This window comes from Epinephelus moara, chromosome 19, assembly GCF_006386435.1.
Source record: "Epinephelus moara isolate mb chromosome 19, YSFRI_EMoa_1.0, whole genome shotgun sequence".
NCBI lineage: Eukaryota > Metazoa > Chordata > Actinopteri > Perciformes > Serranidae > Epinephelus > Epinephelus moara.
The window spans coordinates 13,845,410-13,862,506 of NC_065524.1; the positions used below are offsets into that span (position 1 = coordinate 13,845,410).

Here is a 17,097-nt window from a genome sequence, read left to right on the forward strand (position 1 = left end):
GTGAATAAGGTGGAGCTACGATGGAGTGACTGTTTAAACTTGTCCCTAAATACTGAATTCTACTGTGACACAATCCCTTATAATGCCTGCGAGGATTACAATCAGATTAAGTGAATTAAGGTATTTAAATGGAGCCTTGGTTCACTGGGTTAAAACTGCAGATACAGTCGTACCTCGCTAATCCAAAACCCTTGGGGAAAAGGGGGCTGCTTGAGAGGAATAAAGTGTTCAGGACTCTGAAACGCATAGAAATTCCAGCCCTAAGCTTATACAAAATATTTGACTTGCATGCACTTGCATTTCAAAATGCTGGCTGATTAGCAGAATGAGATGATACAACAGATTGTTCCTGCTTTAAGCTTAAGCAGCCATTTAAAACATTTTAAGGAGTTCTCCTTGGAGTCGTGGTTAGAAGGGAAAAGAGCAGGCGCTCTTATAAGCAATAAAACAGCTTTGATGTGTCTGGACTTGTGTATTACATTGTTTTTCCTGCATGTATAAGAGCCCACCCTTTATGCTCAAAGTTTTATTTGTTACAGTTCTGATGTTTTGCTTTCATTTTAAAGTGGTTTAACACACCATTTGGAAGTCGTTTCTTCCCAGTAAATCTCTACTGATGTTGGATGAAAATCACAGGGGACTGTCTAATGACATTTCACAAGCTCATAATTACACTGCTTGTTAACCAGTTTGAGTCATACTGGTGTGTTATCTAATGTTACTTATGCTGCTCGCTCAGCCAGGTGCTGTTACACTTTGGAGAACGCTTCTTGAGATAAACAAGCTTGGCAAACAGCTGGATTGTTGGAGGAAATAATATGGAGGGGAAGCAGGAAAATGCTCAATCGCTGCATGTGTAGTGGATACAGCTGGGCCGGATGTCAATAAGGGAATGTGATTATCATTGGAGAGATCTGGCTCTAAGTGAAAGAGCCAGAAGAAGAAGGAGGGAGGGGAGAGCAGAATGAGATAGAGGGCGGGATAAATATGTAACCCAAATGCTCCTCTCACTCTCAGATTACAGATCACAGGTGTTTATCCCTCACCAGTCCAACAACTGCAAATTCATGTGTGCGTGTGTGTGTGTGTGTGTGTGTGTGTGTGTGTACCAGCTATGAGGAGAGACGCCTCCAGTGTGACGTGGGACCCTCTGAGGCCACGGCCAACACACTTATAGGTCCCTGTGTTCCTGGGCTTGACCTGGGTGATCAGCAGAGTGCCGTTGGATAACAGGATCAGTCTGTAAAGAAACACATCAAACAGTTTACACTTCCAGCTTTTCTCATTCATACCGTCTCACCATCACCGACCATTAGTAAAGTGTCACACATTATTTGCACATGAAAGCACATTAACAGCACCACATGTCACAGAAACGCTCTCTGTACATGTGCAACTCCCAACCCCAGATTTTGCTCAGATGGCGTCTGAAAATAATTTCTTAGCGTTTGTTTTGGCCTGCTGGGAGCACCAGATGGAAATGATCTGCCACACAGGACAATGTGAGTGCCAGAGTGCCACAGAAAAGGACTATTTTAGCACAGGCCTACTTTTTCTGTGCTTGGCGTGTCACCTGACGCTTTCTGAACTGCCCTGAATTACTAAACCTGAGCTATCTGCTGCCCAAAAAAGTAATGAGAGTTGTTCCGATACCGATTCCAGTATCAGAAATGCCTCCAATACTTCCTAAAATGCTGGATCGGGAATCGGCACATACACAGTTTATGCACCGATCCGATGCCACGAAATGTATTAATAAACTTTAAGGTAGTTTCACACCCAAATAAAACCTCAGTCAATTCGATATTGGTCGAAGTTCAGATATCAGAATCAGTGTCGGGAAGGAGAAAATGGTAACAGAACATCTGCTGCTTAGACTTTGTCCACACAACACAAAGACGAGTGTCCTACATAGAGGTAATTTTAAAAAAAATCTCTTGTGCTTTTTAAAGAACAGAACTGACGGCTGCCCCAAGCCTCTGGCAGGATGAAGGGAGTCTCAGTGCCAGTGATGGACAGGATGAGAAGTAATTAAAGGCTGACCTTAAACCAGCTTCGGGGCTGACAGATAAGGAGCTGTACATCCCACACAGCACCGAAAAACAACTCAACAGCTCATCACCGCTTTATGACAGAGATGTTACAAAGCTTGAGGAGAAAGTGAACATGTAAAGCACAGAGGCATAAGTAAAGGTACTGCTGGATACATTTAGGGTGCTGTGTAATTCCAGACAAGACTTTTCCGAGATTCATCCAGGATCTGGCTCTGTGCTGGATTCCCTCAGGAGGAGGGGCGATATTTCTGTGTCATCTCTTCTCTTCTTCTCTGTTCAATAGCAGGAGGGAAAATGAGCTTTGGGAGCTTGTGTGTGTTTCTACCCGAGAGATGGGGAACAAGTCTGTGGAACATTACTTCACTCTCAGGAAACTCTAAAATAACCACAAAACTAAATGAACAAAGGCAGAGTTTTTTCAAGGCAATCATCTTTATAGTTACATGCGCAGAAAGAATTGGTTTCATATTTTTCCCTCCAGAGTTGGTTTGACCCATGGGGCAGAATTCTTTCTGTCTGCAAAAAAAACAGCCTTGAGCCTTATGCTGGTTTATTTTTTTTGGTTTCACACATATGAAAAACAATCTACATCAAATATTCACACATAATCTGAAGGGGGGGGGGGTTGTCTAAACAGCGCAGGTGCTAAACAGATGATATCTCCTGCAGAGAGCTGCATTCCTCTGGCGTTATATCAGCCCAGATCAATAAACACAAACACACAGAACACCAGGCAGCCTTGGAATACCTTCACCACAAAGAGGCCTGCTTTTTATTGAAACAGTCTCTGTGTGTGTTTTTACCCATCCGTCTGTGAGTCTGGTGCTGAGTCATCACTGCCTAGGTGACCAAACCCGCCTCTGACAAGCTCATTACACAAGCGACTAACTATTGATGTTGGAGTCCTTCTCTTCCCTCGCTCACTGAACACAATAATCACTTGAAAATCGAAAAACCCGGTGCTTGCTCCCCGTGTGGAACAGCCTGCCTACAGTATGTCTATGTATGAGCATGAGGTGCTATGAACCCCAAGGGTAAACTCTGCACTTGGTATAGAAATTGGTTATTATCTAGTGCTTATGTGTTTATAGGGTACGTGCTGGTAAGCTGACTGTAGCTTGAGGGGGTTTTCCGCTCAGTGCGTGAACGCCGCACCTTGCTGCAGAGTCTTTTAGTGGTGGGCTGGAGAGAAAGGCTGTGTTCAAGTGATGTATAGTAGACTGCAGAGAAACTTTACAGAGCTCTGTTCCAGTAATAATATTCCTTAATGTGCAATTTATCTTGAGCGTGAGTTGAAACAGCACACAGAGAGCCCGACGCAAGGGTTCCACCTCATTGGGTTCAAAGGAATACCCGATTGCAGCTGAAGCTTATATAATGGTAAGTAAGGAGAATGAAGTGAGGGCAGGATGTGGAGGGAGCGGGTTGGGAGAGGGGGAGTACAAGATGTATGATGAGAAAGAAAATAGTGTTGCAGAGGGGAGGATTTAGCCCTCGACGTACCGAGACTTGTTTGCCAGCAGCTCGTTTTCATGGTACCACTCCAGCGTGGGGGCCGGCACGGCGGTGAACTGGCAGTGGAACGCCGCCTCCTCGTTCCTCAACACCACCTGGTCCTCAGGAGTGACCACCGGCCGGGGAAAACTCTTATCTGTTAGAGAGGAGGGAGACAAACATCTGCATGATTACATCTGCAGGCATCAGACCATCAAGTTTCATCTGCGTGGATGCTTGCGCATAGCACGGATCTATACTGGGCTTTATTAAAAGCTGCCAACAGCAGCGTGGGGCTGGTGAGCAAGCGGCCTTCAGGTGGCGGTGTGTGTGTGTCAACACCTCAGGGGCCCCCAGAGAGACTTAATGAGGTCAGCGAACAGACCCTGGAGCTTATCTGGACCATCATCTCCTCCTCCTTTTTACCTCCTGGATTGTAGAGTGACACATAGCAAATCATTTCTCTGTGAGATTATCTAAAGTCAGGCTGTTGCAAGAAATTGGGGTTAGAGGGGCTCAAGTGGGGTCGACTATGGAAACAAGATCGGTACCTGAATGAATAAATTTGATGTATAATTTAAAGGGTAAAATAATTAATCAGGCTGGTCATTTTGTATTTTAAACATTGGAGGTAGCAGGATTTTGCCCTCAATTTCAAATCACCCAAAAATGCTCCAGCATCTCCCTCCTATTCACATTCTTTTCACACTTTTTACTCTCCCAGCCGCCCTCTAACACTGCACTAGGCTGCTCTGACCTGCCAAAACCAGAGATTTGGTCCAGCACAATCTAGAGGAGGAGTAATTACCACACAGACTTTAGGACATTGTTATACTCCAAATACAAAGCTGAAGGGCGTTGAGCTCAATAAAGAAATGGGAACATAAAAATACTCTTAATCCAGGTTTACGTGTGTGAGCGTTTCAAATCTGAACAGCTAATGGAGCTGTGGTGCCAGAAACAGTATTAGGATATGGCTACTGGTTGGTGTGAAGAAAAAGAAAGGCGTTCACACCTGGCCCACCCAGGAAGTCAGTGGGAAGGCCTCATCTTAAAGAGCTGTGACCGTGCATTGAAAACCTGTCTAAATCTGTCAGCTTTTCCTTCAGGTGAAGCCCTATAGAAGAGCAGAGGGTGGCTACATGGTAACTGGAAACTCAACAATTATCCATTCTTTCTCCACACAGGTGCTAAGCTAGCGTGTCTGTGTGTGTGTGTTGCAGGTGGCTAATTAGAGTGGTGCGGGGCATCAGGTTTCTCGCACAGATGTGCTGCTGTATGTACTGTACTAACTCTGTGGTGTGCTGGGGGGATAAAACACAGGAGGGGCGCGCACACAAACAGAGTAAACAACATACACTAAGTCATGTTGAGAGCAGAGAAACAAATCGTCTTCCTATACAACACCGTACACTAAAGTGTGTGTGAAAGCTACGAGTCAGATCAACAGAAAGACGCTGCTGCTGAGGGAGCTGATGTTATTATTCGCTCGGTGGATATTTATGATGTTGTTTCTGTCTGCGTGGGTGGCGGAGGAGGAAGGTGCTAACACACTCTCTGGTAATCACATTAGGAACTCCATCACTTTTCTCTTCCTGCTCTCTCTCGACACTAATGGTCTGTATACCCCTCCTCCTCCTCCTCACCACCACACTTCCTGGCAGGTGTGGTAATATGGAAAAACTCACTCAAGTCATTTTTCAAAGCAAATATACTAATTACTGTTTTTAACGTCTATAATGTGAAGGGATCTACTGCTTTTCTCTGATTTATATTTTTGCAAAATGCATATATTTCAGTTTAGGAGTGTTTGTTGGACGGAATAAAGACACTGAAGACATTACGTTGGGCTCCTGGAAATTATAAGGGGCATTTTTCTCTATTAATTGCTAAATGAATCAATAATGAAAATAAAAATTATCTTAAAATGACTTGCAGCTCTACAAGCAATTCTAAAGCCAAGTTTAATTTCTTATTTTTCTTCCCACCCCTCATTTTTAAGAGCCACTTTGCTCCTGGAAACACAGTTATAAGGGGTAGTGGTTAAAATCTTTCCCTATGAAATGGGACAATCCTTCAAGACCCTGATACATCATCAGTAGTCCTCCACGCCGTTAATGTAGGCAGACATAACTATGGCACTAATGGTATTATCACATTGATGTTTGGGAAACCCTAACCCTAGATGTGACAACACAAAGGGCTAAAGGCTAAGCGGTAGATGACCTGGGATTGAGCCTACACGTGATAGAAAAGCGTTAAAAAGAGATCATTAATATGTTGCAGCAGCACAACACACTGTCATGTAACAGCACACATACACACACACACACCTATAATGTTGAGAGTAAAGTTGCTGTTGCTGCAGACGTGCCCGGCTGCATTCTTGGCACAGCAGTAGTACAGGCCATTGTCGTCCGGGCTGGCACTCGTGAAGGTGAGCGTCCTCTCCTTGTTGTTGATCTGGTGGCTCTTCTCTGTCAGCTTCACCCCGTCCTTGAACCACTGGCATGTCGGCCTGAGAGCGAGAGGAGGATTTAAGGAGAATTGGCGTGAGAGTGGTTTAAGAGAAGAAAAGACAACATTGGGGAAAAGATGTGGGATTGATGAAGCCAAAAAAAAAAAGAAAAAAAGAGAGACACAAAGGTGAGGAGGGAGGATGAAGAAGAACAGGAAAAGAAGAACATAAGGGCATGAGAGAGGCCAGCGAGGACAGAAGAATAGTTTTTCAGTACAGTCCTCAACATGATCCTTAACCCTGTGAGCTCTGAACTTGAGGTGACTCACCGTGGGTGTCCATCAATATGACAGCGCAACGTGACCGGCGCAGAGCTCTCAATCTCCCCTTCTGAGGCGGGCTCCTTCAAAGTCACACCACCACTTTCTAACCCTGCAGAAGAAGAAAAAAACAGAGGAGACAGTAAGCGGGAGGAGGGAGGGAGCACCGGAGGACAGGAGTAATAATGGAGGAGAAGGACAGGAGAAAAAATTGCGTTAAGTGGTCGTCCTGTCATCTGTCCTCCTGGGACACACTGCGACTCTAATGGGAGCAGCAGGGACGAGGGCAGAGTCGTGCACATCTCTGTGACAGCGCAGTGACTCATTCATGGAGACAGAGAGGGAAGTTACCACATCACTGGGTCGGCTTACATCCGCATACCGTCGTCCTGCACTCACAAGAGCGAGCCGGGTCTTAACGGTGCTTTTTATGGACATTTAATGGACAGTTCATTGGCTCACTCTGTTAAAAGGGCTACAGAGCGGCCCATAAAAATCAGGCAGAAGGGAAATGAGCAACAAAGCAACAGTGAACATGCTTTCACTTTTTAGCACCCTGCCAATAGAATTTTGAAAATGCTCGACCAGTGCATCCTTCACACAAATGCCACATCACAGTGACAATAGGGATCACTCACACAAGTAACATGACACCTGATCAATGGCGTGTTGAGTGACAGATGAAAAACAGAATAAATGAAGAAAACAGATGGCAAGGAAACCGATCCACAGTCGTCCCCTGAATGCATCATGGTGAAGGGAAAAATGACGGGAACATTGTGGTTTTACCATTAAGGGTTAGACTCAGTACACTGGGAAATATATATCAACTACATGCAGTATGTCCAGAAATCATCACAGCAACAAATCACTCCTAAGAGAAGGGCAACAATAATCATTTTTCAGTGTCCAAGAGAGACTAGTAAATATCTAATGATGTACTGAGGCACTTCAGCCCTCTTTCAATAAAAGTATATTGGTGGCTTGTCTAAGCCAAGCCTCTTTGGTGTAACCAGAAAAATACATGTTGTATTTCAGCGGATGGAAACAATTGCTTACTGATAAAATGATGCTGAGCTAGATGCACACTTAAGTCTACTGGATGAATAAAGAAATATTTAGAGACATATTTCACTCCAGAAAGAGGATCTTGTCGCAAGACTGGGCTGTATATGCAGCAGAAAGACACAAATACTTTTGAAATTGGTGCCACATAACAGCAAAACAGGAAAAGGGCTGTAGCATTCGCTCTTGTAACTACCAGAATGTACTGCACTGCACAGGACAAATAAACGCTCTTTGGCACAGGAAACAATATGGTAAATGGACTGTACTTGTATAGCTTATTTCTAGTCTTCTGACCACTCAATGTGTCAAAGTGTCTTTATCCCTTCTTTATATTATACATATTTTACACTACTGAGCCACATTCACACACTGATGGCTGAGGCTGCCATACATGGTGCCAGCTGCTACTCTGTAAACATTCACACGCTCTCACATAGCGAAGGAACAGCCATCGGGAGTAATTTGGGGTTCAGTATCTTGCCTAAGTAAGAATAGTTCAACATTCAGACTGGAGGAGCTAAGGATCGAGTCCCCGTTCTTCCTGTTAGTGGATGACCCGCTCTACCTTCTGTCGCCAAAAAATATGGCGGCCGGCTTGTCACCAACGATCTCGGGATTACAGTGAAACAGTAGAATAAAACGTGTCTGAAAACATTTTAGGTGAGAAATGGGCAACGCAGTGACATATTCTTGGTTCATATTTGATCAGCGCTGCTTAGTTTAATGGTTGATCTCAGTTTGGTCCGAATCATAGATCCATCTTCTTCTGTACTCTTTGTGTCTGTGGTGGCAGGCACACAAAAATATGGAAATACAACCTATGGTTCGAGCAACAGCCTTAAAGCCAGCGAAAATATGCTGGGTGACGCAAAATGCCTCATGTGGCAAATTTGAGCTGAGAGATGATGCAGGGAGGTCTGGGCGCTGGTCAGATAGAGGTAAGTTTAAAATAATTCATTTACACATACTGCCCACACTATTATGATACAAAGCTGGTTAAAAATCAGCAAAGTATCCCTTTAAGTTATTTATAGAGTCTCCTTTGATGAGTGACACCTTAGATTTGTCTGTCAGGCAGCGTCAGTGTACCCTGCTGGAATTCCCCTTCTCCTGCCGAGTTTGTTGACTATACAAATACTCAATGTTCACAGTGACTGAGAACCAGGGCTAATAGTTATTTATGTGATGATATATAAGCTGCGGTTGCATGACACGGAGCAACTGTACACCAAGCGTGGTTGCTGAGTGCGTACACAACATTCACTGAGAGAGCATGTTTGTTTGGGGTTGGCCCTGGTTTATGCATGAGTCCGTGAGGGGGGTTTGTGTGTATGTATGTTGTGTGTGTGTGTGTGTGTGTGTGTGTGTGTGTGTGTGTGTGTGTGTGTGTTAGTGTGAGACATTCCATCACGCTGAGCTCCATTCCTATGGCCCGTGGCTGAATACTGCGGCTGCATCTCTACTGCTGTTCGGATCATCTATGAAATATGCATGGCATGAGCCTCCACCTGAGACAGGGGCGGAGAGTGGGGGGAAGCACCGCTGTGAGGTCAGAGGGGGCGCTAGAGGAAAACCTGTCACCACGAATTAGACAGAACTTGGCTTTACGCTGCACCCCGGGGGATCATGGGAAACCGTCTCTACAGTAACAGGGTCCGCTCATTAGCTTCTTTACACAGAGTGTGTGTTCACATCACACTACACTGGATCAAATGTGTGTGTTTATGTGTGTGTTAGAGAGGTGTTTGTATATGATGGTGAGAAGTAAAACACAGTTGATGATGCTGCGCCCCTGAGCATGAATTCACACATGCAAATGTCTTTGTGTGTTCTGCAGAGGATGCTAATCAGTTGGGTGTCTCAGTCACGGCCGTTCCAGTCAAACGCTCCAGTAGCTTAGTGAGGACGAGGAGGAGGTGATGAAGGCCGTCCCAGCTCTGGGGACCTGGGGCCAGACACTGAGGCAGACCTATTATTAATTCACTGGCAACATAACGGAGCCGACAAAACCAGAAGGGGAAAAACAGTGAGTCACAGAGGAGCAGGAAAATTATGACGGAACAAGTATCATCTGCAGCATGACTGACATCTGCAAATGAATCAAAGAATTTGTCTAAACCTGCCTGGAGTAACAGGTGGGTGTTTCCACTATCAGGCGGTGTCAAACTGTCAACCCCAGGAGACAGAGCTGAATTTTAAAGTCATATTCTGTGCTACATTCACGAGAGCCCATGTGTGTTTTTCTGCCGTCTATTGCCAGTTGAAATAGAAAAATTCAACCTATAAATTTAACCTTGTGTCTGGTCTGTTTTTCTTGGGAAAACCCCCCTGACACCTTTTTACATTTGTAAGAAACCTTTCACATACCAGCAGCGTGAACGTGAAATACAAGCGAGCAGAGCTGGGAAGGTAGCGTGAGCATGGGGAGAAACCATGGTGAAAAACTAATCACACAAGAGGACACACTGCCTGACCTTTCGACCTGACAACTATTGGAACAATGAGCGCTTATCAACACACACAGCCTTGTGACTGTCTTAAGTTTCTGCCACTTCGAGCCTATTTGGTTCTCCGGCTGGTTAAAACCAATTCTTGGTATTATTTCATTTCCAATTTGACCTGGATTTTGCGTCAGTCACACACTCTAACCCTTTACTCCGCTCACAGATCCATTCACGGTTCAGGTTTCTCCAGCTGTCCACTCGACAAACAGAAGGCGCTCTTTCATAACCTATTAGTGGCAAATACTTGCCCGTAATCCCTCTCAGAATGCATGACTAAGTGTTGGAGCAGGCCTGGCAGCTAACGGCATAATTAGGGGTGTATAATTATTATGTCGGAGGCAGAACAGGAAGTCCTATCAACGCTGGGACGATAACAGATGAATTGTGTGGATATTGTCAAGGCAGATGCTTGCACCATTCATTCCTCACTGTGCCGAAGGGCTGCCTGTTTGTCTGTCTCACTCAATGAGCTGATTTGTTGCCATGGAGAAGGGTTTCTGCAACAGAGAGCTAGGGTGGATTGTGTTATCCAGGGGAGTGTTGGGGGTATGATTTGACTGACAGCACCGTATGGGTATGGAAATCACTAAAACATGTGGCAGAGTGGCTTCATATTGTAAACTTTGTGCCCTGGCAGAGTCCTGGGAAAAGCGTGACAGACCCTGCTCGCTGTTTTAGACGAGGTGTCAGATTTTATCAGCTGTGGCTGACAGGGGTCAGCGGGCCAGCCTGCAACTACAACAACTCAGAGAGATGCTGCTGTGATAAGACAGGAAGAGGAGTAAGAAAGAAGGGAAAGAGACACTTGGACACTGGAGCAAAGTCACTCTGCAGCAGGGATGCACCAATCACACTTTTTCAGTCCCAGTACTGATACCTGAGCTTTTGAATCAGCCGATATCAAGTACTGATCCAATACCAGTGTTTAATTACGGCTCAACAGTGACGGCTGCTAGGTTCTCATCAGTAGCAACCATTTTTTAACATGCTGTATGCAAAATAGGGACAGCAAACAGCAAAGCCTTCAGCCCGAATTAAAAAACAATTTGTTACTTAAACGATATCTAAATACTGCTGTTACAGTCAGAACCGGACAACACCACATGTGCATTTGTGTGTTTACTCTCATGCGCCAAGGCTAGTGTTTTAAGGACAATTGAGTGTGTGGTGAAATGTCTGATTAAGCTATTAATATCACAAACAAATGTGTAAATTACTTCAACTGACAAAGAACCGGAAGAACCTGAACAAATTGATCCGAGCAGATATATAATATAAAGCTCAAACTACAAGAATGCTGTTGAGTTACTATAATAAAGCTTTTAAACATTCTTTTGTGTCACATTTTCATTATCAAGCTGACGTTTAACTTCATAGTATCTTAATTACTCAAAATATAAGGTGACTAAAAATGGCACCCATATTTTCAGTTTCGACAGACGACAACCAAAAGCTGATGCGTATGAATTATTATTTGTAAAATAAATTGTACACCAGCAACTACGTAAAAAAATCTTTAAATTAATAGGAATTACAATTCAAGGTTAAAGCTTTAATATGTAGCAACAAATTGGTAAAAAAAAAAAAGGTACATGAATTAAAATTCCCATATAAAACAATACACGCGCATGTGTAATCAGACGTAAACATACAACTGAATTGTACAGATGGGCCCCTTTGTCACCGATACCCGATCCAGCTATCTGAGTCAGTATTGAGCCGATATCTGATATCAGTATGGGATCGGTGCATCCCTGCTCTGCGGAGGAGAAGCTGGCAGATGGACCCTACGTCATTAAGAATGAGGAGCTGAATTTTGTCAGCCCAAAAAAAAGAACAGAAAATGTAATAATGACAGGATGTGAAAGAGTGGAGCTGCTCAGCGATCAGTTAAGGATGCTCTAAAATGCATCCGCTGAAGAAATGTAGGTTAAGGACACACGCTGTGTGATTAAATCGAGCTGGCGTGTGTGCATGTGTGTGCGTGTGTGTATTTGTGTGAAAGTGGCTCTGTGATTGGAGAGATTAAACAGGCAGTGTGTTTCCACTGTATGTTTCCCTTCATCCTACAACCTATGTCACTGGTTTCCAAAATGCTGTCAGAGTGCATCTTGTTACCAAGAGTCAAGTGAAGCGTCGCCTCCAGGACCAACAGACATGCTGACAACAGTGATGACTGAGCCTGACGCCTCTGCTGGACGCGGTCTCGCCATGGAGACCCAGTGACCGGGCGGGACAAAAGGATGAAGGGGGGCTAAAACCTCTATTAGTGAAAACAGAGGGGGGATAATTACTCTGAATAACTCTCAACTGGCAGGATTTGCCCACCCACCATTGAGAGCAAGATAAATTAACTCTCTCTGCAGAGGGCGGGAGGGGGGAGGGGAAAAAATCTACTCCGGTACAGTCTATGTACAGTACATATGGAATACCCCCCCCCCCCCCTTTACAACCCACATTTACTAGTACGCACGCAAACTAGCATACACATGAGTGAGCGCACATGCAGGGTTAATGCCAGAGGGGGTCTTTACTTTTAAGCTGTGTGCGGCTTTATCGCTCGTTAAATGTATGTTGGGGAAATATGAGAACATCTGTCATAACATGGTCTGATCCACACAAAGTGATCCAGAGATGGCCAGCCAACCTGTGCATTATGACAGAGAGACAAATGTGTTGATACACACCGCATACAAAAGTGATTAAGCTTGATTTATTACTGTATGCTGCCTTACCTTGTGTCTTTGATTCAAGCCTGTTCTGTGCTATAAATTATCTTGTTTCTCCTTTAACAGAGGACAGGAGTTCTTCTGTAGGTGGTTTCCTATCTGAAGTCATGCCTGAGGAGTCCACTCCTGTTGCTGTTTTCTTATCAAACTGATACAAAGCTATCGATCATACAACAAGCATAGCATACTGCACTACAACCATTTATATCTGCCTCTGAGCTATGTGCTTCTTATATCTGCTTTATGTGCTGCGTGTCTGTGGTGCTGTCATATCTGAAAAGGGAGTAATGTGTTGCTGCAGTGTACCCAGCAGCATACCTCAGTAGTGGACTTGGTGAAAGCCTCTTCAGGCGTGCAATTTCAAAGGCTGTCTTGAAAGGCTACTTGATATGATGCCCTATAAACACCCTCAGAGGCAGATGGAGAATCCATGCAGGCAAACACGTACACTGATTAACACCGGCATAGAAGGAAATATCATGTGCAAACACATTTGTTAATATGCCTTTGATACACTGGTCAGCTACTGAAGAGCTTCAGAGGGCCAAATTTAAAACTTTCTAAGTCTGTCTTGAAGATGTATTTAGTTAAAACCTGCTGCTATACTGATGTTTTGTCACTTCATAAAGTTGGTATGACAAACTTCTTATCAAAGAGTCGCTGAGTTACACATCAAGCAGGTTTGGAGCAACATTAGCATTCACTCTTTAGCTGCTAATTAGTTAGTAGTCAGCTAGTACAGCTACAATCAGTTATAGTAGTTGTCATCTATTGAGTTAATCGGTGACAAACTTGATAATCGAATGATCGGGTTGAGCAATTTTTTTAAAGAAAATCTAGAATTACCGCCTCGTGGTTATATTCCTCCGCGAGCCAAATTAAAGGTAACATTCATGTCTGACAGACTCACATGCAACCATGACAGTTGACAAGGCTTCATAATGGATGTTCCTCTAAAACACTGATGCTTCACACTCAACTTGGCAGCACAGAAGATCTATACAATCATTTAGTGTATAAATTCTCGAGTTATGGCTAAAAAGTGTTATTAGGTCACAGTGATCTTTGACCACCAAATTCTAATTAGTTCATTGTTGAATCCAAGTGGATGTTTGTGCCACATTTGAGGAAATTCCCTCATGGTGTTATTATTGTATTCACGGCTCAGACAGACAAACGATAAACATGCCAATCTCAGATTCTAGCTTCTTAAAGAAAATATTTTCTGGTTTCTTTTTTTCCTTTATGACATTAAGATGAATGTCTTTGGGTTGTGGACAAAACGAGACATTTGAGGACGTCATCTTGAGCTTTGGGAAGTGCCGATGAATATTTTTCACCAATTTCTGAAGTTTTATAAACAGCTCATCAATTAACTGAGAAAATAATTGACAATTTATTAATCAGCAATGAAAATAATCATTAGTTTCAGCCACAGCAGCTAGTCACTTATTTTGTTTAACTGTTGCCGTTGGCTGGGCAGCAGGAGTTCACTGGGTTATTGGAGCTTTTTGCTGAAAACAGCTGACTGCTGCATTTGGAAATGCTGCCAATATGAGCGGGGAGAGTGAACCAAAAGAGTAAAGTTACTAGATGGAAAAACAAAAAAACAAAACCTATAAAGCTCTATACAGCTGAGGGGAACTGCAGAGTTGATGATCATCTATGGGTTCATCATCGGGATTCATCTTTCACATTTATCTCATCTTCAGACCACACTATTATATATTTTGACACTTATTTTCTTTTAAGGTCTATTTGTGTGAGAGCAATGCACATCTACACTCACATAAACAAGTGCATACATATCCAAGATTAAATGAGTTCAGCAAGAAGAAATTGGATTTTTTAAAATAAATACACTACCTTCCTTCCAATAAAACTATGCCTCTCTTTTCCAATGCGTGGGAATATAAATGACCTGGCAGATAGTACAGTTTATTCTGGTTCACGATGGCAGCTCTTAAGAACTGGTGCTTCATGTCTAACTTGTTTTTTTCCCCTTTTAATCTGTGGGAGTGTGTGAGCCGAGCTTTATTGACACACTACATCATGTTTAATTGCAACACATAAAAGCAGTTCCCTTCAGATCAGACAAGGTTTGGAAAAGTGATGTGCTGCTTCAGTCTTTCTGGCTAAAACTTTAATCGCTCAAAGTCGGGGCTCAGTGTCGCCGCCCACAAATATCCACTGGTGGAGACACATCACAGAGCAGGGGTTAAACCTCTGCTCGCCCCCTCCGTCTGTCCCTCTAAGTCTGCCTCTCGGTTTGCTACTAGGAGGTCTGGACACTCATCTGTTCTTGTAATCAGCCTTTGAACGGGTAACATCACCGCAAAGAAAAAACCTCCCGGCTGAATGTAGCAAGAGAGGACAACATATTCCAGATGGAGCCATTTTTCACCCTGCTTTGCTTTTTGTTTTCTACTGCCATCACTACAAACTCTCTCTGTGTTTGTAAGACACAAAGGCTTTTCAGTAACAACTGGTACCTGAGGGCCTTAAACAATACACGAACAAGGTTGTTATTTATCCCAAACAGGCCTGTGCACAGTTCCCATGGCTTCCTCTGAAACCTAAGAGGGTCATTGAGGTTGGGTTATGGGGCTTAACAACTAAATTAAGATACCAGTAAGACTCCTGTTAATGGGACAAAACGTTTGGAGAGTAACTGAGGAGTGAAAAGCCTGACATGAGTAAAAAGCTGGAGCAAGACGGGCAGTGTTAATGTAAACCTAAATAATTATATAGCAAGTAAGTAAATTACACCTCTTGGTAATTTCCAGACAAAAGCCTTTTGATAGTATATGGGAAAAGAGAGTGTTACACAACGGGGAAGAAAAAAAAAAGATACAAGCAACAAGAAACACATGCTTGGTGGCACACATATCCAGTTTCCTTTGGAGAGAGGGAGAGAGGAAGCCACAAAGAACAAGGCAACAAGGTGGAAACATTCCTTAAGCTCATACTACCTGTCATCTTACACTGTGACTTTTGTTTTGCTTTTTTGATCCAGAAACTGGATGCGCGCCCTCGTTGCCATTATGAAACCCTGTCAGCTGGCAATTTTCAATCAGGAGGGGTTTTTTTTTTTAGAATGAGGGTGAGAACGGCTTGAAATGAAACACTCACACTTGATATTGAAGGAGGCATTGGTGGAGTGGAGCGCCTCTCCTGTGACCGTGTTCTCTGCGACGCACTCAAAGTTCCCTGCGTCCAGCCGCCGATCCACAGCGGTGAACTTCAGGTTGCTGCCCTCCTGGAAGCGCCTGTCGCTGTTTACCAGGGGCTGGCCGTTATGAAACCAGCGGTAAGTGATGTCGGCCGGATCGCTGACCTCGCAGCGTAGCATGGCGCTGCGGCCATGCAAGGCATCCTGGGACTTGGGCTCCTTGGTGAACTGGATGGCAGCAGCCTGGATGGACAGGACTGGAAGAGAGGGAAAGTAAAAGACAGAGGATTAGAATGGGGCTGCTGTTAACGTTTTACTGCTTTTTCCGTTCATTAAGTGTGTGCCATGGCGACCACTTAGCCTTGCGGAGGAATGTGATGTTTAGACAATACTGCCTAGCTGTGAATTATTTTGTCGTAAAATTATCAGACCCAACGAGGAGAAAATACCTTTTCCCGTTAGTGAGGCTGTGACGTGAGTGGCTGATCTAATAGTCAAACACACACACACACATTCACACACAAGTGCCTCGCAGTCATGTGCCATCAGCTCAGGGAGACACGTCTCTCAAACAAGACACGATGTGTTGCAGACACATCCTCACGCACACTTAAATCTTTTATTTCCCCTCGTGATGCTGTGTACAAGCTTTGTGTGAGAGGCGTGTTTTCTGCTCTATTTACCCACATGTCCGTGGAGAGAAATGACAAGAGTGTGACTCGGACGAAGGCTGGAAGAGGACTAGACATAGTCATTTTGATACACTAAAGCTGTAAGACATGAGATCACTGAGACACTGAGAAAGGAAAATGAAAACAGAAGAAAGAAGGCACAGTACGATTACAGAGATGCATCTCTGACTAATCTCAGTGTTTACTTCTGTCTCAGTTTGATCTCGGTTCCTCATAACATGATTTTTACTAATTTCCCATTTTTCTTTTTCCCATTTTTCAATGTCAGTCATGGAGCAGCTGGAACTTGAACGAGCTTGTCTGACAACACTGCAGTAGTATCTGCTAACAGTTGTTATCAACGGCATCAGCTAACTGATTCATCTTCACATTCTACGATTTTAAATAGACTCTTGAAACAAGAAAGACACATGTTTTCTTTGCAAAGTTGCCAGTTTTAACACATGCACCTCTACCTGAGGATCCTGGTGTCTACCTCCTGTTGAAGGACCAAAACAGGAAAACAACTTGTAGTTGATGGGGTTTTTTTTTCAGTTTACTTTTGATTCTTTGGCAGCAAGCTGTGCTCATGATTGTTGCTAATTAGATAAAATCTTGGAAACAAGG

General features: G+C 43.8%; 1 protein-coding gene across 1 annotated transcript in view; it reads right to left on the reverse strand.

Annotated features, from left to right (window-relative positions):
* Positions 1-17,097, reverse strand: part of ptk7b (protein tyrosine kinase 7b) — an 86,792-nt gene that overhangs the window by 12,631 nt on the left and 57,064 nt on the right. The window contains exons 2-6 of the mRNA XM_050070510.1: positions 15,760-16,056; positions 6,336-6,438; positions 5,882-6,066; positions 3,558-3,705; positions 1,110-1,240 (exon numbers count right to left, since the gene is read on the reverse strand). Coding sequence (XP_049926467.1) covers positions 1,110-1,240; positions 3,558-3,705; positions 5,882-6,066; positions 6,336-6,438; positions 15,760-16,056 — 864 coding nt within the window. The remainder of the gene's footprint in view (positions 1-1,109; positions 1,241-3,557; positions 3,706-5,881; positions 6,067-6,335; positions 6,439-15,759; positions 16,057-17,097) is intronic.